Raw genomic sequence first — 25,125 nt, 5'->3', positions numbered from 1 at the left:
AAAAATAGCGTTTCAAACAAAGGGTACTAAATCCATCGTGAGTTGTGAATGGTTCCCATCCTCCTCTGCTGTCACTTTAGCTTCGCATCCAAAATGGGCCAATCGCCGTGGACTACGAAGGTGCATTACAGAGAGAAAAGACGAGGTACATTCCTCTTTGGAGGTTCCGGCAGCTGTGGTGCCACACCGGCGAATCCCACCAGACAGGACAAGCTGTCTGTCTGCCGTCACCAGGTTGGTTCAGGCATGATGCCTTCATCGTCTTCAGGCCTTTGTGGGAAACCTCAAGGAGGAAATGTCAGGGTTAAAGGTGGAAGAGTAATACATAGCATCGGATTGGGCGATATGAAGGTCGGGGTTGGACGTGAACAAGGGTATTTCAGTGTCACTACAGCCAACCCATGCGAGCCATGCTGAAGAGAGCTTGATACATATCGAGCCTAAAGACTGGTGAAAAGAAAGAGAGTTGAGGTTGTCCTGGTGACGGGATTCATGTTGAAAATTGTCCCCCAGCACATACACTACAAACAGATAATGTGCAATGCAATATGCGAAATGGTGTCCCCCCATTGCTTCGTTGTTCACGATATCATTGCGGAGAATAATCCATCCATCATCCATGAACCACGGTCGTTTAACCCCGGCTCCCCGCAACGGACGGGACCTTCCCGCCGCTTTGCCTGACTAACATTATTTACCTTTTAAAGCTCCAAAGAGCTTAGGGCAGAATGTTACAGTAGGTAGTTAGTACCTTCCTAGGTAGATGATAGCTTCCCCGCCAGCATCCTATCAGACGTCGTTAATCGAACACCAAAAGCAAAAAAAAAAAGTACCTTCCCCCTCACTGAGGTCACGACACACCTGCTTCCTTCACACCTGAGATCGATAACCTAGATCTTGTTATCTCTTTTTTTTCTCCTCACGCGGCGACAAGCTCCTCAATGCTAGCCACGTCTTCTCGAGCATCACCATCACTGCGTGTCTTTTCGACCACCATTCATAGCTTCAGTCTTAGACCCAACAGTAACACAGCTTCTTCTGTTCGCTCCCACGTGGTCCGTGGCCACTTCTTCTCATCAACTACTGCAAGGATGGCCCCTCCCAAGTCCGCCTACGGCTTTCTTGACTTTGTCAACGCCTCTCCCACTCGTATGTTTCAGATCAGTTGTTGTTTACTATCCAGTTGCTTTGTGATTGAGAGTCTAAGGTCGTGAGAAGCTCGTGAGCTAACCAGCGTGAACCCCTCACCCTCTCTGAACAGCCTACCATGCTGTAGCCACCTCGGCCGCCCTCTTTGAGAAGGCCGGCTTCAAGCTCATCCGCGAGCGCGACAACTGGGCCTCGGTCGTCCAGCCTGGTGGCAAGTACTACCTGACACGCAATGGCTCCTCCATCGTCGCCTTCGCCGTCGGTGGCAAGTGGAAGCCGGGCAACCCCATCGGCATGATCGGCGCCCATACCGACTCCCCCTGCCTGCGCGTCAAGCCCGCCAGCAAGAAGAGCGCCCACGGGTTCCAGCAGGTCGGCGTCGAGCTCTACGGCGGCGGTCTTTGGCACACCTGGTTCGACCGCGACCTCAGCGTCGCCGGCCGCGTGCTCGTCAAGGACGCCGACGGCAACTTTGTCCAGAAGCTGGTCAAGGTCGACAAGCCCATCCTTCGCGTTCCCACTCTCGCCATCCACTTGCATCGCCAGTCCAATTTCGACCCTAACAAGGAGGATGAGCTGCTGCCCATCCTCGGTTTGGTGGAGAAGGAGCTCAACAAGCCCGCCGAGGCCGCCCCCGAGAGCGCGACCGGCGAAGCCGAGACTGAGGCCGACTTCCAGCCTCTCAAGGCCATGACGGACCGCCACCACTCGCAGTTCCTCTCCGTCGTCGCCTCCGCCGCCGACATCTCTTCCGTCTCGGACATCGTCGACTTCGAGCTGATCCTGTACGATACGCAGCCCTCGTGCCTGGGCGGTCTCAACGACGAGTTCATCTTCTCGGCCCGCCTCGACAACCTCAACATGACGTACTGCTCCGTCATGGGTCTCATCAACTCCGTTGAGGGAACCACCGCTTTGGAAAACGACACCTCGATCCGCCTCATCTCGTGCTTCGACCACGAAGAAATCGGCTCTCTCTCCGCGCACGGCGCCGACTCCAATCTTTTGCCAGCCATCCTGCGCCGCCTGTCGGTGATCCCCTCCCTCAACGCGGACTCGACCGAAACAACGCCCATCTCCGAAACAGCCTTCGAGCAAACCCTCGCCACCTCCTTCCTGGTCTCCGCCGACATGGCCCACTCCGTGCACCCCAACTACGCGGGCAAGTACGAGACCAACCACCGGCCCGAGATGAACAAGGGCACCGTGATCAAGGTCAACGCCAACCAGCGGTACGCGACCAACTCGCCTGGCATCGTGTTGCTGCAGGAGGTGGCCAAGAAGGCCAAAGTGCCGTTGCAGGTGTTTGTCGTGCGCAACGATTCGCCCTGCGGAAGCACGATTGGGCCGATGCTTAGCGCCAAGTTGGGCGTCCGGACGCTGGACTTGGGAAACCCCCAGCTGTCGATGCATTCGATTCGCGAGACGGGCGGCAGTTGGGACGTGGAGCATGCTATTGGGTTGTTTAAGGGGTTTTTGGAGATGTATGGCGAGTTGGAGGGCAAGATCTTTATTGATTGAGTTGAATAGTTAAGTTTGGATGGATGATTTCGAGTTGGTTAGTAGGTAAAGGTTGGATATCCATTGAGGGATCTGGCTACCCCCGAGTTTTGGTCCCATGTATGGGCGTTTGGATGTGGCGAGGTGTTTTGGGGTGGGATGATAGAAAGGAAGACGTCACTGGTGATCATGTGGCAGTGAGGCCACTTGCAGAGAGGGCTTGAGGGTTGGGATAGCATGAAAATGGACGTCAGGAACAAAACAAAATCATGGTCTTTTGTATGAGGTCATGAATAAAGTCACGGACTGTTGGATATACATAGCGGAAAAGGGGGAGAACGTATGTAACCAGCTACCACTTAGGAAGAGATAGGATGAGCGCCTGTTCCCAGTCAACATCGATGATATTTGAACAATCTTTCATGTATCGAGCTTGATCCAGACCTCGACCTAGATCCTGGTCTCGATGGCTCCAGTAGGTCCTGTTCTTCATAGGAAGACATGCTCTAAGCGACCAAGAAAAGTGAATGTTTCTACGCTACGCTATATTCTAGACGCTTCTACAGATGCAACAACGAAAGTGTATCGACTCTAGACCACAACAAGATGCAAAAGGTCATGCGTGTAAGATTCCTTGCCGCCGTAAAAACGCCGCGAGGCGCCTATATGGATGCCATGCCAATGTACTTATAGACCAGGAAAACCATGTACAAAAAGATGACGAAAATGCCAACCTCCGCTCTACTCATGCGTCTACACTCTTCCATATGTTCTGCCGCTTCCAAAATGACAAATATGCATAGTCCCCTCTATTTCGCCAGGAAAGTTGTCTAAAAAGGGAATCATTCCTTGCCCTCCTTCTCCTCCAACTCGCGCATGTACTTGACGAAGGTCTTCTTATGTGTCTGTTCGCGGAAATTTGTTAGAACAGATCCGGGCAGCAAGTAGGTAATGGGGGTATTAAGGGCGAGGGTTTGGGGGCCGGTTACTCACCATGCCGGCATATTTCCCGTCTCTCAAAATGCAAATGTATCTCAACCCCAATTTGACGAAAAGCTCATAGACCAAGTCCATAGGAGATCGGATATCCAATGCTACTGGTGCCTGTTTTGCGTTCACTGTTAGTTCACACACCTACAACACACTCATTAATACTGGGAAAGGGATTACTCACCGGATCAATATAAGGCGAAAAGTCCGTCGGATCCCTCCTACCCCCAGCCTCCTCATCATCACTATCATCAATACTCGGCACATTCGCCATCAAACACAGCGCCGTGCTCTCATCCGGCAGGTTATCCAATGCATACTCCAGATCCGGCGCCGGGATCAACCCCACGAGAATCTCATTCCGAACAATCGGCAAACCACCGTCCAGCTCGCCGGCCCGGTGCAGCGACTCGAGCTTGGAGCGCAGCGAGGTAGCTGGCACAAGCGGCGAATTGGAGATGTCGATGATGCGCTCGCGGCGCACACGCGGGACGATGTCGATCAGTTCTGACGTGAAGATGGGCTTGTGCTTGTTGTTGAGGAACGGATACGAGTTCATTTCTGTTAACAGGTCGTAGATGGAAAGCGGCTCGATGGCATCGGCTGTCCACTTGGCTACTAGAATGGCAAGACTGAAGGGGAGCACGTAGTCGAGACTGCCGGTAAGTTCGAACAGGATGACGGCCAGCGTGACGGACAGGCGGGTGACGCCGCACATGGTCGAGCCGGCGGCGATCAGGCCGTACACGCCCGGTTGGATGCACGAGACGGAAGAGACCTTGTTGCAGCTGCTGAACATGGCCGAGTCGGGGAAGGCGAGGACGAGCCATTGGACCATGTGTCCGATGAGACGGCCCATGAGACCGCCGACTACCATCGAGGGCACGTAGATGCCTGCGGGAACTTTGATACCGAAGGTGATGATGGTTAGGAAACCCTTGATGAGGAAGGCCCAGAGCAAGTGCCAGAGGATGGGAGGGATATCGGCCTTGGAGTCGGGGCAGAGGCCGAGATCCTCTAGGTTGTTGTCCCGGTCATCACATGGCGCCGCGAGGTTATATAGCAGCTTGGCAACAGGCATCTTGGTCAGGCCGTTCCAGTAGCCGATCAGGCCGGTAACAAGCGCCACCAGGACGACTTCCAGAAGAGGATGCTTCTTGATGACAGGAATCCTGCGGAAGGTCACCGCCCACTTGCGAGATGCCTTGATGAAAAGGGCACCGGCCGCCCCGCCGAGGACTCCGACAAGGATGAAGCTTACCAGCTCGAAGTATTCCCAGTCAATCAGATAGCGCACCTGGAACATGACGATCTTTTGGGTCCCATAGGGATTGAGGAACTTGAGCGTCAACGCCGCCGTGATGCAGCAGAAGAAGGTCCTGAAGAGGGTCTTGGCAGGGAAGAAATAGGCCACTTCTTCCAGACCAAAGAGTACACCACCCAGAGGAGCACCAAATGCAACAGCCACGCCAGCGGCGGCAGCAGCAGAGAGAACCTCACGGCGCTTGGCATCGTTGCGATCATACTTGCTGAAAAGACGGCAGGCAATGTTGCCGACACAGGTCGCAATGTGTACGTATGGGCCTTCCTTGCCCAAACTCAAACCAGACGCAACGCTCAGAACGAGGCCGACCGTCTTGATAATGAGAGTTTTGAGACCCAAGAACCCGTGGAGGACGAATCCGCTGAGAATGACGCGAACCTCGGCGACACCGCTTCCAGCAGCCGAGTAGTAAATCATCGGAGGAGCAGAGGCAGGCGGAGCAACAGATGCCCGTCGGCTGGGAGTACCGTTGCCATTGGGACTTTCACCCTCTTCATCACCATCGCCTCCAGGTGACACCGGAGCAGCAGCCAGATTCTCATCCAGAGTCGACAAACGGTACGCCGAAGGAACAACGGTCTTGGTGGTTAGAGTGAGCAAGCAGGATACGCTGGCCAGAGTAATTGCCAAGCCGAGATAGATGACAAACTCGGTCCAGCGCTCTCCGAACGGCCATCCATGCATAACCTCACCCCAGTCCCTCCAGTCGGTACAAGGGCCGTGCGGACAGCACCTCTTTTCACTGATCAACAAGCCTCTTGCACAATAACCGTCCTTGAAGTCGAAGAATGTCGACTCGGTGACGTCGACGATGTAGGCCAAGACAGCAATAACAAAACCGACCAGAGCACTGAGTATCCATCCCTGAGCACCGTCGAACAGAATGTAGACGCGGCCCCAGAAGTCCTTCCGGCTGCGAAGGGCCTTTACACGATGGGCGTCGGCGATGCTATCGTGAACCCAATCGGTCGAGGTAAACTGGTCATACCAGACGCGGTCGTCAGGGAATAGGGACCCTTTGGATTCGGAAACGGATTCCTCTTGACGGTCGGCAAGGGCGCGTATCAGGCGTTGGCCCCATGAGTTTGCCCGGCTATGGTGTCGGGTCGGTGGGTTGCTTCGCACGGTGTCTGTCCCTTCACCCGCTAAACCCAACTGTTAGAAAATGTTTATCATGATCAGAGGATACAGAAATTACCTACTTCCATAACTCTGGTTTCTAGAAAGGTTGGGAGCCCTGGGAGTACCATGGGCACTAGCTATGCGGATGCGTGAAGAACGCGTAGTTCCCAGTAAAGAAGTGCGCTCGTCAGGGGCCCCACCGGCTTGGTTCGTCATGCTGGGTCGTGTGCGGCGATAGCTCGAGGGTGAGCTTGGAACCGAGAGGTACGACTGTTGTGAAGGCTCTACCGAGAGTAGACCATCCGAGTCATTCTGGCTGTTCTGGCTGCTGTCGTTTTGGCCATCGCGAAGCTCGCGCATCCGTGGCGCGTGTTTCCTCCCCGCCATTAGAGACTCGTCGTTCTTAAGTAACGGGAAACAATGGAAGTCGAGTGCAGGGTTGTGGTACTATCCCTGAACAAGGTGTCTGATAAGAAACGGATCGGATATAAGCTGGGTATGGGTTGTCGAGAAGTGATGGGTGGTCGGTGGTCGGTGGTCGGTGGTATAGGTGATGTCGCAGTCTTAGGTTGAACCAAGAAGCAGCGCCGGCCACCGAGAAATCGCAACCCAGAAAGCAACAATATCAGGCTCCAAGACAAGTCTTGAAAGAGTGACACGTCGAATATGGTTACAAAGACTAAACAAGACAGATTTTGATCACCGCCGCGGTCTCCGTACGTTGTAACGACACGCCCTCGGCCTCGAAGCCTTTAGGACACCGTCGTAGCAGGTGTCTTGGCCGTCGAGGTGGTGTTGGGCAAGAGGCAACCTTCAGACGACAGGTCTCAAAGGAGCGCGAAGAATGGGAAGGGCTGACCGATATGACGGCAGAGTCTAGTCCCACGTGAGCACCCAGAAATCAGATTTCCAGGGTTGGTTGTTGGCGTAGCTTGATGCCGTTAACCGCCGAGGAGAAGTCGGGAATTGGCACGAGGCGCAGCTGTCAGGGAAAAAGAATAGGGATTGTCAGATGGCTGCTTTTGTGTGTGTGTGCCGTGTCAGTGTAATTGGTGCCCGTGTAAGTGTAACGGGTTGTCGGTACACTACTGCGCCAAAAAAAAAAAAAAGGCTTTCCGATGGTATCACGAGAAGCTGTCGAGGGCATTTGAGAATGCGACAGCAGTACCAAGTGACAATAGTACACCGAGCATCGAGAAAAAAAAAACAAAAAAAAAAACAGAAGGACGTCAAGCGTGCAGGACGCAGCAAGCCATGCCGCGGTACATATACCTACTTATGTACTTAAAGCAAAGGCGGGAGGTGGGAAGGGTGTGACTGGGGGGGCATTTGGTAACTCCCATCCCCCCGCCCTCCACCTTTGCACATCGTTCATCCCGTCAAGCGTGCGTGTGCATGATTGCCGTCCTTCAACCTTGTCGCGCCATCGCGTATCTTGAGAAGGAACCACAGGACAAGAGAACCTTTCTGGCCTGCAGGGTGGATTAGCTTCGGGTTGCGGGGGTGATTCGGGGGTTCGAATGGCTTCTCCATCCTCATGCAACGCCAGCACCGACATACCAAATCTGGTCAAGACCGTGATGGCTCAATGGGAATTCCTAGTCGCGTGAATGGTACAATTCCCACTGAAGTCTTCCAGGCCTCCCCCTGTGCTAATCAACGCAGCCGCCCAGGCCGGTGCCGAGCCTGCCTGGTTATGTCATGGTCACTCAGGCAGCCCCTGTCCCCAGACTCCAGAGTGACCCCGAGCGAGCCCCGTCGTGGACTTCCCGTCATCATTGGAGGTGACGGAGGGGTCCAAGACTCCAAGAGGGACAATAACTCGCCAGGGTTAGGGCTGGAGGTGATGTCGTCGTACGATAAGGCGCCATTTTGACTCCTGTTCGTCAGCGTCGTCCACAACTAAACGGCCCAAGATCGGCTGTTTCTCAGTAGCCAAGACAGCAGAAGGTGCCCCAAAGTTGTATGCTCCACTGGTCACACCAGCACTCGAGGTGACACTGGATCCCTGTGAGCACTTAAACCTCTAGTGGCACCTCAGATTCAAGTTGCCATCCATGTTTGAAGAAAGAGACTGAGGTGATGTCCGGCTGACTTGGTGCCGAACATGTCTCACAATATCTTGCTTTGATCTCGATCTGGATGTTCATCTGTAGCCTGGAATCTTTGGATGAACACTACTCAGATCTACTATCTGAGCAAAGAGGGGATGAAAAAGGAAGACATGGGAGGAGAGTTTGGAAAGACAAACTGGGCCCTGGGGATCAGTGGAGCTGTCTTTCGTCCAGTTCCTCCATCTCGAAATTGGCTTTTTTTGGAGATTGCCGTGTGAGTTATCATGGAATTGACATGCGGGGTACGCGCGCTAAAAATCTCAAGATTCACAAGATGGAAAAGATTTGAAGCTCGTGGTGTGAGGTGTTTGTACTGTACGTACGATGTCATTATTCCAGCCATACTTGTCTGTCTCTGTGTGGCCTTGCTTTGTTGCCGGTCTTGCTGCTTCCCGTGTATTCGCAAGCGATAGTTGAGGAGATCATGGAAACCTTGGTCCAGCAAGAGACGACTTCGAGGTTGTCATGACTTCAAGTGGGATGATCCATTAGGTTGTGCATTATGACCGTGGAACTCTCTAGCGGTTTCACACACTCGGCGTCGCTGTATTCCGTGCCCGGCGGGTGAAAGTGGACCAGACCCACTCGGGGTCCACTGTTAGGTCCTAGCGTTCACTGTCACTTCTCACTGTGGTCACTGTGCCAGACTTTAGGTGGTTCTGACTACCCAACACTCTGTTTACCTTACCGTTGGCAACTGCAAATCATCCACTGCCAGCTGTCCTGTCTTCAACATCGTTCGGGGTATGGATGAATAGCAGGAAACCATCAATTACCATGTCATCCAACGAGGTGAAACGCCGCGCGGTGCCCAAGTTCACCTCATTCGCGCCAGCCACACCAGCCCCGGAGGTTGACTCCGTGAAACAACCATCGACAGACCAAGGTTCATCAAAAGATCAGGAGAAGGACGACCGTGAAAGACGACACCGCCATAGGGACCATGATCGGGACCGTCACAGAGACAGTGATAGGGAAAGAGAAAGGAAGACGGAAGGGAGGAGGGGAAGGGAGAAGGACAGGGACAGGCATCATGACAGGCATCACAGTCGACATAATGAACGAGATCGCCATCATCGCAGACGGTCGGCCAGCCCAGCTTCGCAGTTGAAAGAAAACCACTCTTCGCGTCATGAACCATCACCGCCCATCCAGAGTAACAACGTCTTCTACTTCGACAAGAAGGAGGACCCCTTGATTTGGCGCTATGGCGGGAATGAGCGCTCAAAGATCCCATCTTACCGCCGCTTCGGTGCTGGAAAAGTCATTGGTTCCCCAGGATACCTGTCCACTTACTTCGAAGGCTCGAAAGAACTGTTCACCATCAGAGGCCTGGGCGAGGGTAGGGGCAGCGGTTCGGTCTTTAGAGATAAGATTCTGATGAGCTGGGCCAGAGCCAAGGGAGCGAAAGCAAAGCACATCAAATCTGGCGTGAATGGTGAAAATGGAGCATCAGCGGCAGAAGACGTCGATGGCGACTTTATATCTCTCGAGCCCCCAAGGAAACGGCAACGAGCTGAAAAATCATCAGAACCTGGCGATGGTGAAATGACACCAGACTACAGGTCGATCTATGGCAAAGCCAAGTCAGAAGATGAGGAATCGGATGCTGATGAAACATCCTCCGATTCGGAGAGCGAAGACAAGGTGGGAAGTCATCTATTGGACATGTCAGCTGCCAAGAAGAGATCACTTGAACTCCATCGCCAGATCAAAAACAGCCCCGGAGACACCAAATCTTGGCTCGAGTTAATTGCGTTGCAAGACACCCTCTTCAGGGAGCACCAACTGGAGGGCCAGTCTATAATGGGCGTTCAGGTAAAAGCTCTGGCCGAGCTCAAGCTATCTCTCTATGAAGAGGCCCTGCCTCACGCAACCGACATCTCTCTCAAAGACACTCTGTTAGACGGAATGATGCGTGAGGGTGAAAAGGTGTGGGATCCCAAGCAGCTTGCGAAGCGCTGGGAAGAAATCACCAAGGCCAACCCCGACAGCTTCCTCTTGTGGGTTTCACAACTAAACTTTGAGCTCTCGCAGGTGGCGACCTTCACGTACGATGAAATGAAGAATGTCATGATGACCAAGTTGCAATCCTTGAGCCAAGCTCTACCAGCAGCCGCGTCTTCGGATGGGAACAAAGCTGCAACGCTCTGCAGCCAGCTGATTTACGTTTTCATCAGGCTAACGTGCTACCTTCGGGACTCGGGATACGTCGAGCTGGCTGTTGCCACGTGGCAAGCAACTCTGGAACTGAACTTCTGCCGGCCTAGTAATGCGTCGGATATCCGATCGGTTATGGAGGACTTTGCGGACTTTTGGGAGAGCGAAGTGCCACGGATAGGAGAGAAAGATGCCAAAGGTTGGCGTCACTTTGTTAAAGACATAGACGATATGGCCGACCCACCAGAAGCAGTAACAAGGAACCCACCTAGAACACCTCAGACGAGGGATCCATTCAAGACTTGGGCGTCGCTGGAGCGACAACAGGCGTCAGAGGCAACAATGCCGGCCCGTACTCTGGACGAAGGAACGGACGATGACCCATTCCGAATCGTCATGTTTTCGGATATCAAAGACTTGCTGCTGTGGTTCCCAGTCCAGGTACTATCACAAGCGCAACCTCAGCTGGTTGAGGCGTTGTTGACGTTCTGTCGACTTCCTACCCGGTCGAATTCAGCGCTGAAAGACCCATTCATTGCGCCCCCCGGTCAAGCCTTCGACTCTGCCATGAACCAACTAGGCCGTCATGAGGCTTCGACTTCGGTGGAGATTGAGAGAAAGCCACCACTGTTTGGACAACAAGGTGGGAATATGGCTCTCTCGCAAGAGCTCCTCTTTTCCGGACAAGACTGGTTTCAGTATCTCGGTCAACGGTCTGCTTTCAGTCAAGAGGCGGATGGTGAAGTTGATCTTGGCTGGGTACTCGAGACACTGCGCTACCTGGTCCTTGGCTGTGGTGTTGAACAACTGGCTGAATACTATCTGGCACTGGCATGGCCCCATGAGCCTTCTGGAGCTAAGAAGGTCGCCAAGGGGCTGCTGAAAAAATACTCATCGAACATGAAACTATACAACGCATATGCCATGATCGAGTATGCGAACGGAAACGCCGACATGGCTGAAAAGGTACTACTCTCGGCAACGAGCCAAAACGCTGTCGACAGCCAGATACTATGGAACACCTGGGTATGGATGCACCTGAAGGCGGGCAGAAATCAACTCGCTCTGCTTCGGCTGCTGTCTTCCGTGGACAGTACCATAGATGTGAAGAGTAGCTCGTCAGGGTCGCCAGCTTTGCTTCTTAAAGCAAGATCTCACTTCTCTACCAAACGAGACTACTCCCTCTCCTCTTACCGACTCGAATCAGCACTCCAATATGCCGAAAGCTTTGCCCTTCTCGAGTACCTCTCAACAACCTCGGGCGAAAACAGCAGCAGCACCAAATCCCCAAGCCAAGGCAACATTGCTTCCGCCCTCGCCAACATCCAATCCTTTGCCACCGAGCTTCACTCTTTAGGCCACCAAATCCCCCACGAACGCCTCCTCCAAACCGCCGCTTGCCTGCTTTACCACCACGCAACCCACGGCCCTTACAAGCCATCCACCCTCCGCCAACATCTCCATAACTTCATCCATCTCTTCCCGCACAACACGATGTTCCTCTCCCTCCTGGCCTGGGCAGAGCAATCTACTCTCCGAGTCAACGACCCAGTCCGCTCCATCGTGCGCGAGAGCTTGTCCTCGTTTTCTGGGAATGAATTCACCAGGCCAGAAGACATTCACACAGCAGTACATGTACCGATCCCAATATCCACATACCGCTTCGCAATCGAATATGAGCTCCTCTCCGGCGCCGGCCTCAGGCAGCCCGGCACCGCAACGATCCACTCCACCAAAGCCGCTTTCGAAGCCGCTGTTTCGGATCCTGCTGCTTGTAAATACAGTGTGGACATATGGATCGGGTACATCCGGTTTCTTAGGCAGGTGTATTTGCAAGCACTTTCTTTATCCTCCTCCGGATTTTCTGCCAAGACAGGGGCTCGTGAGAGTGGTAAGAAAAAGACGGATGCGCAGACGGCGAGCGCGCTCAAGTCTCTCAAAGATGTGTTTTATAGAGCTGTTGCTGCTTGTCCTTGGAGTAAGAGGCTTTATATGGAGGCGTTTTCTTCAGAAGCGCTAGTGAACGAGTTGAGCAGTGGGGAGTTGAGAGCGGTGGTGGGGACGATGGTGGCGAAGGGGTTGAGGGTGCATGTCGATTTTGATGGGTTTGAGAGGAAGTGGAAGGAAAAGGAGGAATAAGAAGAGAGGACAGGGGGACGAGGGGGCGAGGGGGCGAGGGGGGAGATACTGGAACGGGAAAGACGACGGGATATAGAAGATACAGAGAGAGCGCGGCAGAGAGGTCGAGATAGGCGTCAGGGAAAGGATGATGGAAGGAGGATACATGATGAAAGAAACAGCTATCGTATGATATTGCATGGAAGGAAAATGGGTAACTGTCCTTTCAACTGTAATATTGAAGCTCTTCACAAACGTGGCTTTGAACCCTAACCCTGGAAAGGTACGACACTTTACCGATGGCCGCGTTATAACACGCCCAGATAGCGTCATTACGTACCACTGATCGACCCCTGGAGTTTTTGACATTTTAACCCTTTTGCCCGGATCAACAATTATTGACACTTTGGTACAACACAAAGTTCGGGACGGCTTCCGTCACCTTTGACCCAGGCGGCACGAAGCGAGGTGGTGTTACCGATAACCTGGCAAAGTGGCTGGTTTTCCACTTTCCAGTTCGAAGGTGGCGCTTTTTGATGACAACAAAGCCCTTTCCTCCCATCAAGCGGTGTCCATTATCATCGCGACATCGCCGTCTCCTCTGCTAGACTAGTGGACGGTCAACAACTTGAATGGGTCCCGATAAGGCACTGACACTTGCATTGTACTAGTCCAGTCCTTGTGGCAACCACAACCGCGACACCGACCGCGACCGGCGTACAATACACACTACTTTGTGCATCCATCCATCCATCCATCCACTTTACAACCTACAGCCGAACCTCTTGTTGGAAACCTAAACACCAAAAGAGGAAGAGGATCGAGATCGCCATGGATAGAGTACAGCAACGCTGTAATCGCGCCATTGTAACTTGAGACAAGCAACGGGTACAGAATCATGCGCACCCCACCAACTCTTTTCCTGGGCTTGCTGGGTCTCCACGCAGTTGCAGCGGCACTCCCAGAACCAGCATCCGTATGCGAATCGAGGACCGTCAACTACATCACCCATACCCTACCACAACAATGTCTTCGTACATCATGGACGACCCCGACCGCCGTCACGAGCGCAGTCGCCACCGATACCACATCTTCCGAGGTTACGAATAACGAGACAGCAGCGCCGGCGCCAGCGAACGAGACACCACAGCAACAACACCATGACCAGCCCAAGCCGTCGGCGGAACATACACAGGAGCAGACAAAGGAGGAACAGGAGGATGAGGACTTGGCTTCCAGCACGTTCATGTCGTTTGAAGAATGGAAGGAGATGATGCTGCGCAAGTCTGGCGACCCCGCCAACAGCAACAAGGGCGGGCAGCAGAAGCATTCGGGACAGCAGAGAGCCGGCGGCGAGCACGATCAGAACGGCCCCAGTGATACCGACAGCCACGGACAAAACGAAGACGGCGAAAACTCGCTGAACTTCGACGCCCTCTCAGAAAAGGTCTCGGAGCTGACCACTTCTCCCTCCGGCAACCCTTCGACCGACCACGGCGGCAGCGGGAAAGCCAAGAAAGACGACCAGGTCGTCTACGAGGACGGGAAAACGCAGTACTACCGCAGCAAGGACGCCGGAAAGACGTGCAAGGAGCGCTTCTCGTACGCCTCCTTTGACGCCGGTGCTACGGTTCTGAAGACGAGCCCAGGCGCCAAGAACGCCAAAGCGATCCTCGTCGAGAACAAGGACTCGTACATGCTCCTCGAGTGCCATGCCAAGAGCAAGTTTGTCATTGTCGAGCTGAGCGACGACATCCTCGTTGACACGGTGGTGCTGGCCAATTTTGAGTTCTTCTCGAGCATGATCCGCCGGTTCAAGGTCAGCGTTAGCGACCGGTATCCCGTCAAGCTGGACAAGTGGGTTGAGCTGGGAACGTTCGAGGCGAGGAACTCGAGGGACATTCAGGCCTTCTTGGTGGAACATCCGCAGATATATACCAAGTATATCCGGATCGAGTTCCTCAGCCATTACGGAAATGAGTATTACTGCCCTGTTTCGCTGCTCAGGGTTCATGGAACGAGAATGCTGGATACATGGAAGGAACCAGATGATAGGCACGACGATGAGCAGGAAACAATCGAAGCTCCACCAGTACAGGAACAGTTGCCGCAGACTCCCGAACCCGAGCAGCCGAGTTCTCAAGTTGAAGAACCGACTGTTACGAGCGAGCCGGTGCCAAGTACTGTCACTGAGGCGAAGGAAGAGCTGCATGAGGAAATCGAGCCTGTTCAGATGGCGGAGGTCGGATTCACTCCTTGGGAGCCAGTATTCTATCGTGACCTTTCTCTGGAGGTTTGCGCCTTACGTTCACGTACAACTGGTCAACCCACTCGTATCTCGCCCGGAGCAGACAAATACAATATCTCTGCTGGAAACCCCGATCTGGTGAAGGGCCAGAACTCGACCAGAAGCGCTGCGCACGAGACATCGGTGACCAAGTCTTCTTCAGCAGCATCGAAATCTCAGGAAACTGCCAAGGGCCAACCTGCCAGCTCTTCCGCCTCTCACAGTTCCGCACAGCCTCAAGCAAGCAACACCACAGCCGGTTCTCCCAACAATAAGGCCCCTCCAGCCCGTCCTAATACCGCCAGCAACGAGACTGCTCCTTCGGCCTCTTCCGCCGCAAAACCCCCTAGCAGCAGCAGCAGTAGCAGCAGCAGCAGCACAACCGGCACCACAGGTCGCAACGACAGCAAAGAGAACGCGAACGCCGGCGGTAACAGCAGCGGAAGCGGCGCTCCCAGTCCCAACAACAAGAACAACCAACAACAAAAACCGAACCCTGGCGGCTCCCCCACCACCTCATCCCACCCCGCCTCCCCCACCGTCCAAGAATCCTTCTTCAAAACAGTCCACAAGCGGCTCACCCACCTCGAATCAAACACCTCGTTGTCGCTCCAATACATCGAGCAACAATCCCGGTTTCTCCAAGACGTCCTGTCTAAACTCGAGCGGCGCCAGCTCACGCGCGTCGACACCTTTCTCGACACGCTCAACAAGACGGTGCTCACCGAGCTGCGCAACGTCAGGCAGCAATACGACCAGATCTGGCAGAGCACGGTGATCGCTCTCGAGACGCAGCGCGAGCAGACGGAGCGGGAGGTGGTGGCGCTTAGTGGACGGCTGAACGTGCTGGCGGATGAGGTGGTGTTTCAGAAAAGGATGGCGATCCTGCAGAGCGTGCTTTTGTTGAGTTGTTTGGTTTTGGTTATATTTAATAGGACTGGTAGTAACAGCGGTGGAGGAGGTGGTGGAGGTAATAATGCGTTGGGCGGTAATGGAGGAGGGATGGGAGGCAGGCCTAACTCAAGAGGAGGATGGTTCGATTCCCCCGTCCAAGCCGCGCAGCGACGGTCCATGAGACCTGGTTCTGGCTGGATCAGTAATATGAGCATGAGCATGGGGATGAGTAGTCCGTTTCCATTTTCGACGACGGCGTCAACGTCTGGATTACAACAACAGCAACAATCGACTACAGCCGCCGAACCATCGCAGTCGGGTGGAGAGGATACAGACGCCGCCGTGGGAGGAAGCACGGGTGTTGATGCCGCAGCAGAACACAATCAGCAACAGCTTCACCCCAACGGCAACTATGGCCGCCAGCCCCCGTTACAGACGCAGCAGCAGCATTCATATGCTTACTCACGCAGCAACGACAAAGCGCTCCCGCTCACTCCCACCTCCGAGTACGATAGCAGGGAAGGGACGCCGCTGGTCCACGCGTCGCCACTCCGGCAGACATCAACGACTATAGACGAGGTTTTGGCGGGAGAGGGTGCTGACGGTAATTCACCGTTGTATACGCAGTCGTCATTCGGACCCGAGCCCGATTGCGGCCCGGATCAAGAGGGGTCGTCTCAGTCTTCATCGTCTGGGTCCGAGTCTGACGGGTTCACGCAAGAGACAACTACAAGTTTTGTCCAAGAAAGCGCCGGGCCTGCACAAAATGGAGTTATGAACGTACGTGTTCGTTCTAACCCTGCGGGAGAAAGAAGCGAGAGGGTTGAAGACGATATGGATCTGCTACCGGTGGATTCCATCGAGGATCAGCAGCAGCAAACACTACGACACCGACCCAGGCCTCCGCATCCTTATCATGGCTCGGGGACCGTAAAGCCATTGCCTGCTCTGCCAGAAACTTCAAGTTCATAATATTCTAACGCATGGTGGTCAATTTGAGCGGGACCATGCATGTCAGCGAGTCTATAGCAAAATATATGTTTGAGCATATTACGAACAACAAGTTTCCGGTGATTTGAAGTGGGTGCTAACAACACATGAACCGCAATGTGAACACCAAAGTATCCCAAGGGGATCAACCTCTCATTACGTTACTAACACATGCTTGGTCTAAAATACACACTACTGATTGCCCCTTGGGTGCAGCTCTCCATCACAACTCCTCAAAATAGGCAATCCGGGCATGGGCCAACCATCTTTCCTAGACCGCCGTGGCCTTCAATGACCCCTTTGGCATAGTCCAATCGGTTCCCGCCGATATACCATCCGAACCCGCCTTTTCGCCGATTTCCCTCAAACCAACAACAACCCATGGTGCTCAAATGATGCTTGTCTTTTTTCTGTTTTTCTCCATGTGGCTTCGCAAAATCTGACAAACCTGTCAAAAATCTGACCACCAATCTCAAAACGGCCATTCCATGCCAAATCTTTCACACCTCTCATAAACTCGAAGAAGATTGCAGAAAGTCAAATATCGTATGTATCGTACAGAAAAGTGTCTGGAGCTTGTTTTTCGTGTTGTCTACCGATGTTGAAGCTCGGTGATGTTCGCACGCTTACGGCGACTTTGGTCCACAGTTACTGGGTCGGATAGATAGCCTGCGGTTGGGTCTGAGTGTCGTAGTCATACTCCTCCAGGGCCGCAAGTCTGGTACCGCGATCGTACTGCGAGCGACGACGACGCTGCTCGTCACGGAAGTGTTGACCCGCGTTCGGGGTAAACAGACCTGATACATGTGTAAGCGATAATTCAACTATGGTGTGGAATCCCCAACATACCGACGTGCTCGGCATTCTCACAGCTGCGCTTCATCTTGGACTGGTTGTCCGGCTCGGGGAATGGCTCTTCTTGTCCAGCGAGGTCAGGTCTAGGTCCGTTGGACGTGAAATACAACTGCGAACTTTTAGTGACAATTCAATAATCAACTGAGTAGAGTCAGATTTCCACCTTGGGACGATAGTGAGGCGCCTCGAGCATCACTGAGCTGTTACGGAACTTCTGAACGAGGCAGTCCTTTCCTTGGATGGCTTCGAAAGATCAGCATTGGTTTCATAAGACGCGTTCAGCTAAACTTACTGGCATAGGATATCTCTGCAACCTTATCACTCTTGAAGCAGTTCCAACGCTGATTGCCCCGAGCATTGACAAACTACACATTGTGTTAGGTCTGATCCGGTGATGCGGAAATTGAAACTTACGTCGACGATATCCAAGGGCTTAAGGCTGTCAGCGATCAATAAACCAAGGTTGGAAACAGAGACGAACTTACATCGACAAAATTGATGAACGCATATCCGACACTAGTAAGTTAGCAAACGTTTCGCACGACAAAGGGTGGGCTATCACATACTTGCAGTCATTGGCAAAGTCGATGCGCAAGTACATGAAATCGTACTTGCCCCAGCTTGACTCGTCAATGATTCGCTTCAGCATGGCTTGGTCGACCTTGTTGGGAATGTTACGAAGCATGATCTAAAAAGTCAGTTCCGATTTTTCCATCGAGTCTAGGAAATCACTTACCGTAGTCCTGACGTCGATGCCCTCCCGAATGCGGTTGACATCGACGTGATTATGATGTCCAGCCGCGTTCTGGTACGGCGATCTGGAGACACGCATGGCATTCTGACGACGGCTATCCGGACGTCCAAAATGCTGCATGCTCCGAGGACTGGTATAGTCGTTCTGCATTGTCATTGGCGTAGCGGGCGGCGTGTAAATAGAGGAGTTCATCACAGAGAGCCCACCACTCATCGGCGTCAGAGGAGTCAGAGGTGCAACGCTATGGCCGCGAGTGGGGGTCTGGTCGAGTACATAGCGGTTGCCACTGCTGATGGGAGTTCCGTAAGCCACCGGGTACATAGCAATCTGCTGCTGGGGAACAGAAATGCTTGCCGGCGACTGAGTGGCGCGTCCGCCACCAACCGAAGGACGGGCTGACTGCGGAGTTCTGGCAACACTCATGTTCTGGAAGATGTTGGTAATATCTTGCACCTGGTGTCGGGGAGGATTATAGGACTCCGCTGACGCGAGACCCAGAGCTGGTGTATCCGGCTGGCACAAAGTCAACAGTAGCTGAATACCCTATAGCAATGAATGTCAGTCGATGCATATACTAATAGAGGAATTTTTTAAGTGGCTCACATTGACAGTGAAGCCGTTGAACCTGGAAACAACGGCAACGGCCACGTCGACGTCAGAGAACTCGGCAATGGCCTTGAAAAGCCCCTGGGTTGAATCATTCAGGCGCTGGAAAGCAAACAACCCCCCCTCACCCTGGAGGAAGTTGTAGACGATTGCCTCCACCTGAGACTGGGCATAGGGAAAAGAGTAGCCCGACCCCGGAAAGGCGAGGACCAGGAGCTGCCCTTCAGAGACAGGGTCAACCGAATTACCCGGATAGGCAAACTATATCGGCAAGTTAGTCATGAGGAACTGGATACGCGTATGCATAGGAGGCCTACGTGGAAAAAGTCAACAGGCGTAATGTATGTCGCACGCCACTCGGGATTGCCCAGTTGAACATTGTCATGGACTTTGCGAGCGTCACGGATGTCTGTCAGACGAAGCAAGACTCTGATTCCCTCTTGGACGGCATGGTGCTTGCCCTGCACAGGCGAACCGAGTCTCTCCAGTTTCTGTGATGTATGTCAGTTCCATTCTTCTTGTAGCGGCAATGCGAGTGTTGTGTAGAAGGGCAAAGTCACATACGCGGAGATACTCCTCAACGCCGACGACCGTAATCGGCTGGGACGAGTAGAAGACAAGGTAGCGGGAGAGACTGAGGTCAGTACTGAGCTTGTCCGCGGCCTTGGGACTGTCAAGCTGGGCATAAGAAGGCTGCACAGCGTTCAGTAGGCTCTGCATTCCATTCTTGGGCCCGTTGGCAGAACCGTGGGCGACCAGAGGACCGGGAACAGAAACAGGAAGGAATGAGGAAGCCGTAGGAGATAGCTTCTGGTCCGGCTTGGTGATGGATGAGGTGGAAACAAAGGGATCCTTGTCTGAGCCACTAGCCGGAGCTACAGAGTAGCCATCGGACGAATTGTGCGAATGGAAATGGTGAGAATGTGCATCCTGAGAGGTAGCGGTACCGACGGCCAGGGTCCGGTTGAGAAGCCTGTTGGACCTCGCCGAGTTGTCATCCGGTGAGAAGGCAGTCAATCTGGTATCCGGAGTACCTTCATGCTTGTACGAGTCGGCGGCGCCGCTCGACGAGTGAGGTGAGGAGGGGTTGAATCCCGTGTCTCGTGCCTGCGCCATGGTTCGATGCAGGAATGGGTGTTGTCGCGTGTTCGTAACGCTCAAGGCTGTCGACGCGCTGGTGCTTTTTGCCAAAAGAGACTCGTGGTGAAAGAATGGACGACAGATGGGACCTGACCTGTCGAGCTTCACCGTCGCAAAAGAGAAGGATTTCCAGGAAACGAGAACGAGAGTGGAAGTGAGGATAGATGATAATAAAAGGGAAAGGCAATCCAAAACCCGCCTTGAGGGGAAAGACAAGAAGACTCTCCAAAAAAAAAAAGGTCCGCACCCAAGTGACCGAAATTGACGACGATGATGGATGGTAGGAGGGAAGGCGCAACGGAGAGGGAGAAAATTTTCCTAAAAGTTGTGTGTGCGGAAAGAAGGAGTGGCAGAAGAGGAAGGAAGTCCGGAGAGGTCCTGCACCGACTGCACCGACCGCCTTTGGCCACCTTCACCCTTTCATCCCGTCGGTCCCGACACACCTTCATTGACGGACGCCAATTTGGTATTGTATGCGAAAACGTAAATGCGATGCAAAGGCCGACCGTGGGGTTTTTGATATTTTCAAAGGAATCGGTCTTCCGAAGTTAGCTGGTTTTATAGATTGGTTTGCTGCCTCACGACATCCCCAGTTCGTATTCTAGATTATCTTGCTGACAAAGGGTCAACTCCAGCATATCAACGATGTGGTTTCCGTAGCAAAGAGTCGAATGTACCTACCAAGAAGTTGTTGTCGTGATTAGGTCGCTGGAGCTCTTGCATGGGTGACTTCCTCGAATTGCATGGAAGGGAGCCATCACCAAGAACCCACCATGAGAACCTTGCCGGTATCGGGGATGAGGAAGTCGGGCTGGGAAGAGGTGGGAAGGAACCAATGTCAGCATCAAGAAGGCAGTATCGTCTGTTATCATGTGCCTGTTTGCCTGTGGAGCGGGAGGTACCAGATCATGTCGGGTCTCTTTTATTAACGAAGTTGAGTGGGAAAGAGCAGAACGCGCATCCACGGCTGAGAACGGAAAACTATCTCCGTCATTCCTCATGGTATACAAGCGTAGTTTCCATATCGACCGACCGGGTTCAAAAGAAAAGAGTTACCGGCTGGGAATTGGCGAGTGTCTCCCGACAGCAGCAGGCGTGTACATCCGGGAAACGATGACGGCCATCACGGTCGATCCAGGTCGCGCGGAGTTGCCCATCATTTTCGATCGCAGGCAGCACAGCTCCACGGACAGGGATTCAGCCGCGAAAGACTTATCAGAAAACAAATGAGCGGCAACAGTGCTCGTGTCAAATCCCATTCACGATATAAGTCGTCAGCATGTTGGCATTCAAAGACTTGGACAGCCGCGAATCCAGATGTCGTTGAAAAGAGGTGGCAGATGGATATGGCAGCTGCCAGCAGCTGGCCAGCTTGAACGCCTAGGTAGAGTTCAAATGGACCTGGGGACTGGCAGGTAAGTGCAGTTGCAACTTTAAGTATCCAGAGGTCCCTCCGTTTTGGATACTTCACTTACTTATGCCATGTTAACACCGAAAACCATGGAAGGTATTGGGCATTTACAAACAACTCCGCCGCGTACATCGCAAAGGGAAGGAGCTCAAGTGCAACCGACAGAGCTACTTCAAGATGTCCGCCAGGGGCAAGTGGCATCGGCGTTAATACTGACGCTTGGACCACATCTACCAACGGGCACAAAGTGAGCTGCACCGTGGAGCTCCCCCCATTCCCCGTCCCTGTAGTGCGGCGTAGCGGGAAGTGGAAAGGTACCTCGACGGCTAGGCTACGAGAATAAGCCCAGAACACTTTCTTCTTTCCACAACAACTCGAGCGCATACCTTATCGACAGTCTCGGAAGCCCATGTAAATAAGAGTCGACTGGCGCATTTGGGTCGTCAAGATGCCCAGAAAAGTACAAACGTGGGACGATTACGACTCCGCTGTCGACCAGGTACGAACGCCGTCGTCGTTGAGCAACACCATCCATAGCTGGCGTACCCCCCGTTCAACGTTCACATCCAAACTGACCCTGGAACTGACATGGACGCAGATTATCCTCACACCATCCGACTCCGACTTTATCGATCAACTGATTCCAGTCCTCAAAGATGCGACAGCAAGCGGTCGAACAGCAACGCTCGTCCAGAGCCTTTCCCAGTATGCAGAGGAGCGGGAGGGCGACATTGAACGGATCGGCTTGACGCAACACGAAGAGTTCCTTGGCTCCGTCAGCCAACTACAAACAATACGAGAGGAGACCGTAGCTTTGACTGCCGAAATTCTCGACCTAAACCAGTCGATCCAAGCGAGTACCGAAAAGTTAGCGGAGCAGAAACAGGCATTGGTCGATACACGCCGCGTCCGCCAGAACATCACCGACGTCTCCGATGCGCTCAGGGAATCACTCAAGATCATGCATGCTGTCAACAATGCCCATGACCTGATTCGCAAGAAGAAGTACTATGGCGCCCTCAAATCGCTGGAGGACCTCCAAAACGAATACCTAGTGCCCATCATCCAGAACAAGTATGCCACCCAGTACCGGCTGGCCGATCTGATCCAAAAGTCTATCCCCGCGTCACGGAAAACGATCTCGGAGGCTGTCATGACCGATCTGAACACATGGCTGTATCGCATTCGTGAGACCTCGCAGTTTCTTGGCGAGGTTGCTTTCTTTGGCACAAGGCAGCGGCTGGACCGCCAGCGGGAACGTGCTGAACAAAACCCGTACTTGGGCCACTTCAAGCTGAACTCTGCCATCGAGCTGGTTTTCGACGAGAGTGATGAGTTTGATGTCCTCGATAACGAAGAAGTCCAGGTTGACTTTACACCACTACATGAAGCGCTTCATATCCACGAGGCGCTAGGTCAAATTGACAAATTCCGTGCCGAGTATGGGGCCACTCGACGTCAGCAAAAGGATTTGCTGATGCCGAGTTCTGTGAATCTTTCATCCGATGAGGAAGACAACTCACTTCGTGATCTGCTGGAGCAAATCACCGGGTTCGCCGTAATTGAAAAAGCAACGATACAGCGTGCTCCGCAACTGCGATCCACAGTCGAGGTTGACGAGCTGTGGGATTCCATGTGCCAGACTGCCATCCGCCTCATTTCAAGATCGCTAACAGACGTGGATAATGCTGAACTGCTTTTGAAAATCAAGGGAGATATTGCGCTATTTATCCAGACCATGGAGGTGAGCAGTCTCTTGCCTTTGCTTGTTAAGAAGTACAAAACGCTAACCGATCTTCAAGAGCTGGAATTACTCTGTCTCCATGTTGAACAACTTCCAACTAACCCTCTTCTACAAATACGCTGAACTGCTTAAGCGTAGATTCAGCGATGACTTTCAAGAGATCGTCTCAACCGACGATTACATGCCTATGCAAATCAACAACACCGAGGAATACGAAAAGGTCGTCAAAGTCAGTTGGTATACTGAAGAGAAAGCTCCAGAAGAGCTCACGTATGTTTGCCATCATTTGTATTGCAAGTGAGGTTGTATGCTAACACGTAGTTAGGTTCCCCTGCGTCCTCCCCTTTTCACAGATGTACCCTCTCTGCTGCATTGATATCAGGAATTTCCTGAATCAGTTTTACTTTTTCTCTAATGATCATTTCCAACATCCCAACATTGTCGATGAGACGCTCAGAAAGGTAACCACTCTTTTCCCCTCCCACTCCGGGCTTTGTAATGTTGAAATCTAATGCCATTGCCAGTCACTGGATGAGCTCTTGACGGAGAAGGTCTGCCGCACTCTCGTGGAACGTCTCAACTCCCAATATCTAGGCCAGATCGTTCAGATCTTGATCAACCTGGAACACTTCGAAGAGGCTTGCCACCAGCTGGAACAGGAGCTAATTCGCGCGCGATCATCAACATCCGCAGGTGGCCCTGTCTCTCTCAAATCAACTGAGGAGTTTAGGAGCAACAAGAAGACAGCCGAGAAGCGCATATTCGAACTTGTCAACTCCAAAATCGACGACCTTGTCGACACTTCCGACTACAACTGGTTAGCTTGACCTACCGCTCTCCGTGACTTGCCGCCTGCTAACCATCACCAACAGGATGACACCGTCAAAGCCCACTGAACCTAGTAATTACATGCAGACCTTGACGAGGTATCTGGAGAACATAATGGGTTCCACCCTCCTCGGTCTGCCCCGGGAGATCAAGGAGCTCATCTATTTCGATGCGCTCAGCCACGCCGCCAACAAGATCCTTGCTCTACCCCTGTCTCCAGACGTCAAGAAGATCAACGCCAACGCTGTTGCCGCCATGGCTATGGACGTGCAACATCTTTCTGCCTTCGTCGCCAAGCTTGAAAACGCCCCCATGCTGGAGCAGAATCTGGACGAGCTTCAGCAGACAATCGCGCTCATGCAGTCGGACAATCACGAAGAGTTCTTTGACATTTCCACGAGGAACAAGAAGTATGGCCGTGTGGATGCCATGAATGGACCGATATTATTGGAAAAGTGAGTTGGACGATTGACTCTTGCCTGTCTATGTTACTAACCATATGCTACTTACTCTAGACTCACTCTGGGAATCGAGAGCACAACCACGAGCCGAGCCGCTGCGCCGCTCGCTAACTTCGGATCGCGCTTCGGTTTGCGTTGATGTGTCGGTCGAGCACGCCTAATAATATTGGTGCTGAAACTCGATTTGTAACTCTATATACCCCATATCTAGGATCATGTTTCCGCTTGTAAGAAATTTAATCACACCATGTCTTTTTTTCTGCTAATGAGTCTCTGAACTGGTCGTTTTGTCGCACCGCCCACTCTCTTGCAGTGGTGAATGTAATCGAATGAGACCCAAAAACAGAGAGAAAAGGAATTGAGCTCCCTAGTTACGGTGTACATGGTTCTCTTTTCAATTCGTTTTTCCTTTCTTCTTGACATTTTCCCCTTTTTCAGTTTCGGCTGTTTGATTATGAGCTCCGATCCTTAGATCTATTGAACGACCCTCTTTACTGGCGAACCCTGCTTGGGATTGACGTTTCCCTTGGTGATTCTTCCCATGTTTTGCAAGAGAGTGGTGCTGTTGTAACAGGATAACCAGTCCAGTTCACACTCACGGCTGAGTACTCTTGCTGGCTTTCACATGATGACACAAGCCATATCATGGTGAACGTACTGATTTTGAAGAGAAGAAGC

The 25,125-nt window shown here is 52.8% G+C and overlaps 6 protein-coding genes across 6 annotated transcripts; 4 read left to right on the top strand and 2 right to left on the bottom strand.

Annotated features, from left to right (window-relative positions):
- Window positions 1–820: 820 nt before the first annotated feature.
- Window positions 821–3,052, top strand: SMAC4_08078 (uncharacterized protein). The gene is made up of 2 exons (XM_003347138.3): window positions 821–1,149; window positions 1,262–3,052. The coding sequence occupies exons 1-2, from the start codon at window positions 942–944 to the stop codon at window positions 2,668–2,670; spliced, it is 1,617 nt and encodes a 538-aa protein (XP_003347186.2). The 5' UTR covers window positions 821–941; the 3' UTR covers window positions 2,671–3,052.
- A 59-nt stretch (window positions 3,053–3,111) lies between these two features.
- SMAC4_08079 (uncharacterized protein) lies at window positions 3,112–7,189 on the bottom strand. Its single transcript, XM_066090739.1, has 4 exons — window positions 6,166–7,189; window positions 3,824–6,108; window positions 3,643–3,753; window positions 3,112–3,554 (listed from the first exon to the last, which is right to left on the bottom strand). The coding sequence occupies exons 1-4, from the start codon at window positions 6,470–6,472 to the stop codon at window positions 3,492–3,494; spliced, it is 2,766 nt and encodes a 921-aa protein (XP_065946899.1). The 5' UTR covers window positions 6,473–7,189; the 3' UTR covers window positions 3,112–3,491.
- A 1,787-nt stretch (window positions 7,190–8,976) lies between these two features.
- Window positions 8,977–12,498, top strand: SMAC4_08080 (uncharacterized protein; the record flags this gene model as incomplete). The annotated part of the gene is made up of 1 exon (XM_003347140.1): window positions 8,977–12,498. One exon carries the CDS (start codon window positions 8,977–8,979, stop codon window positions 12,496–12,498), a length of 3,522 nt encoding a protein of 1,173 aa, XP_003347188.1.
- Window positions 12,499–13,281: 783 nt separating this feature from the next.
- SMAC4_08081 (uncharacterized protein) lies at window positions 13,282–16,721 on the top strand. Its single transcript, XM_003347141.2, has one exon. It carries the CDS (start codon window positions 13,376–13,378, stop codon window positions 16,628–16,630), a length of 3,255 nt encoding a protein of 1,084 aa, XP_003347189.1. The 5' UTR covers window positions 13,282–13,375; the 3' UTR covers window positions 16,631–16,721.
- Window positions 16,722–16,786: 65 nt separating this feature from the next.
- Window positions 16,787–20,079, bottom strand: SMAC4_08082 (uncharacterized protein). Its single transcript, XM_066090740.1, has 11 exons — window positions 19,428–20,079; window positions 19,181–19,354; window positions 18,861–19,124; window positions 18,240–18,800; window positions 18,070–18,191; window positions 17,989–18,019; window positions 17,918–17,935; window positions 17,796–17,868; window positions 17,667–17,746; window positions 17,498–17,612; window positions 16,787–17,445 (listed from the first exon to the last, which is right to left on the bottom strand). The coding sequence occupies exons 1-11, from the start codon at window positions 19,977–19,979 to the stop codon at window positions 17,297–17,299; spliced, it is 2,139 nt and encodes a 712-aa protein (XP_065946898.1). The 5' UTR covers window positions 19,980–20,079; the 3' UTR covers window positions 16,787–17,296.
- A 1,455-nt stretch (window positions 20,080–21,534) lies between these two features.
- SMAC4_08083 (uncharacterized protein) lies at window positions 21,535–25,096 on the top strand. The gene is made up of 7 exons (XM_066090741.1): window positions 21,535–21,913; window positions 22,013–23,158; window positions 23,217–23,428; window positions 23,484–23,619; window positions 23,683–23,975; window positions 24,031–24,441; window positions 24,502–25,096. Exons 1-7 carry the CDS (start codon window positions 21,863–21,865, stop codon window positions 24,584–24,586), a joined length of 2,334 nt encoding a protein of 777 aa, XP_065946897.1. The 5' UTR covers window positions 21,535–21,862; the 3' UTR covers window positions 24,587–25,096.
- Window positions 25,097–25,125: the final 29 nt, after the last annotated feature.

This window comes from Sordaria macrospora, chromosome 4 (genome assembly GCF_033870435.1).
Source record: "Sordaria macrospora chromosome 4, complete sequence".
Taxonomy (NCBI): domain Eukaryota; kingdom Fungi; phylum Ascomycota; class Sordariomycetes; order Sordariales; family Sordariaceae; genus Sordaria; species Sordaria macrospora.
This window is presented reverse-complemented; position numbering and strand designations above follow the sequence as displayed.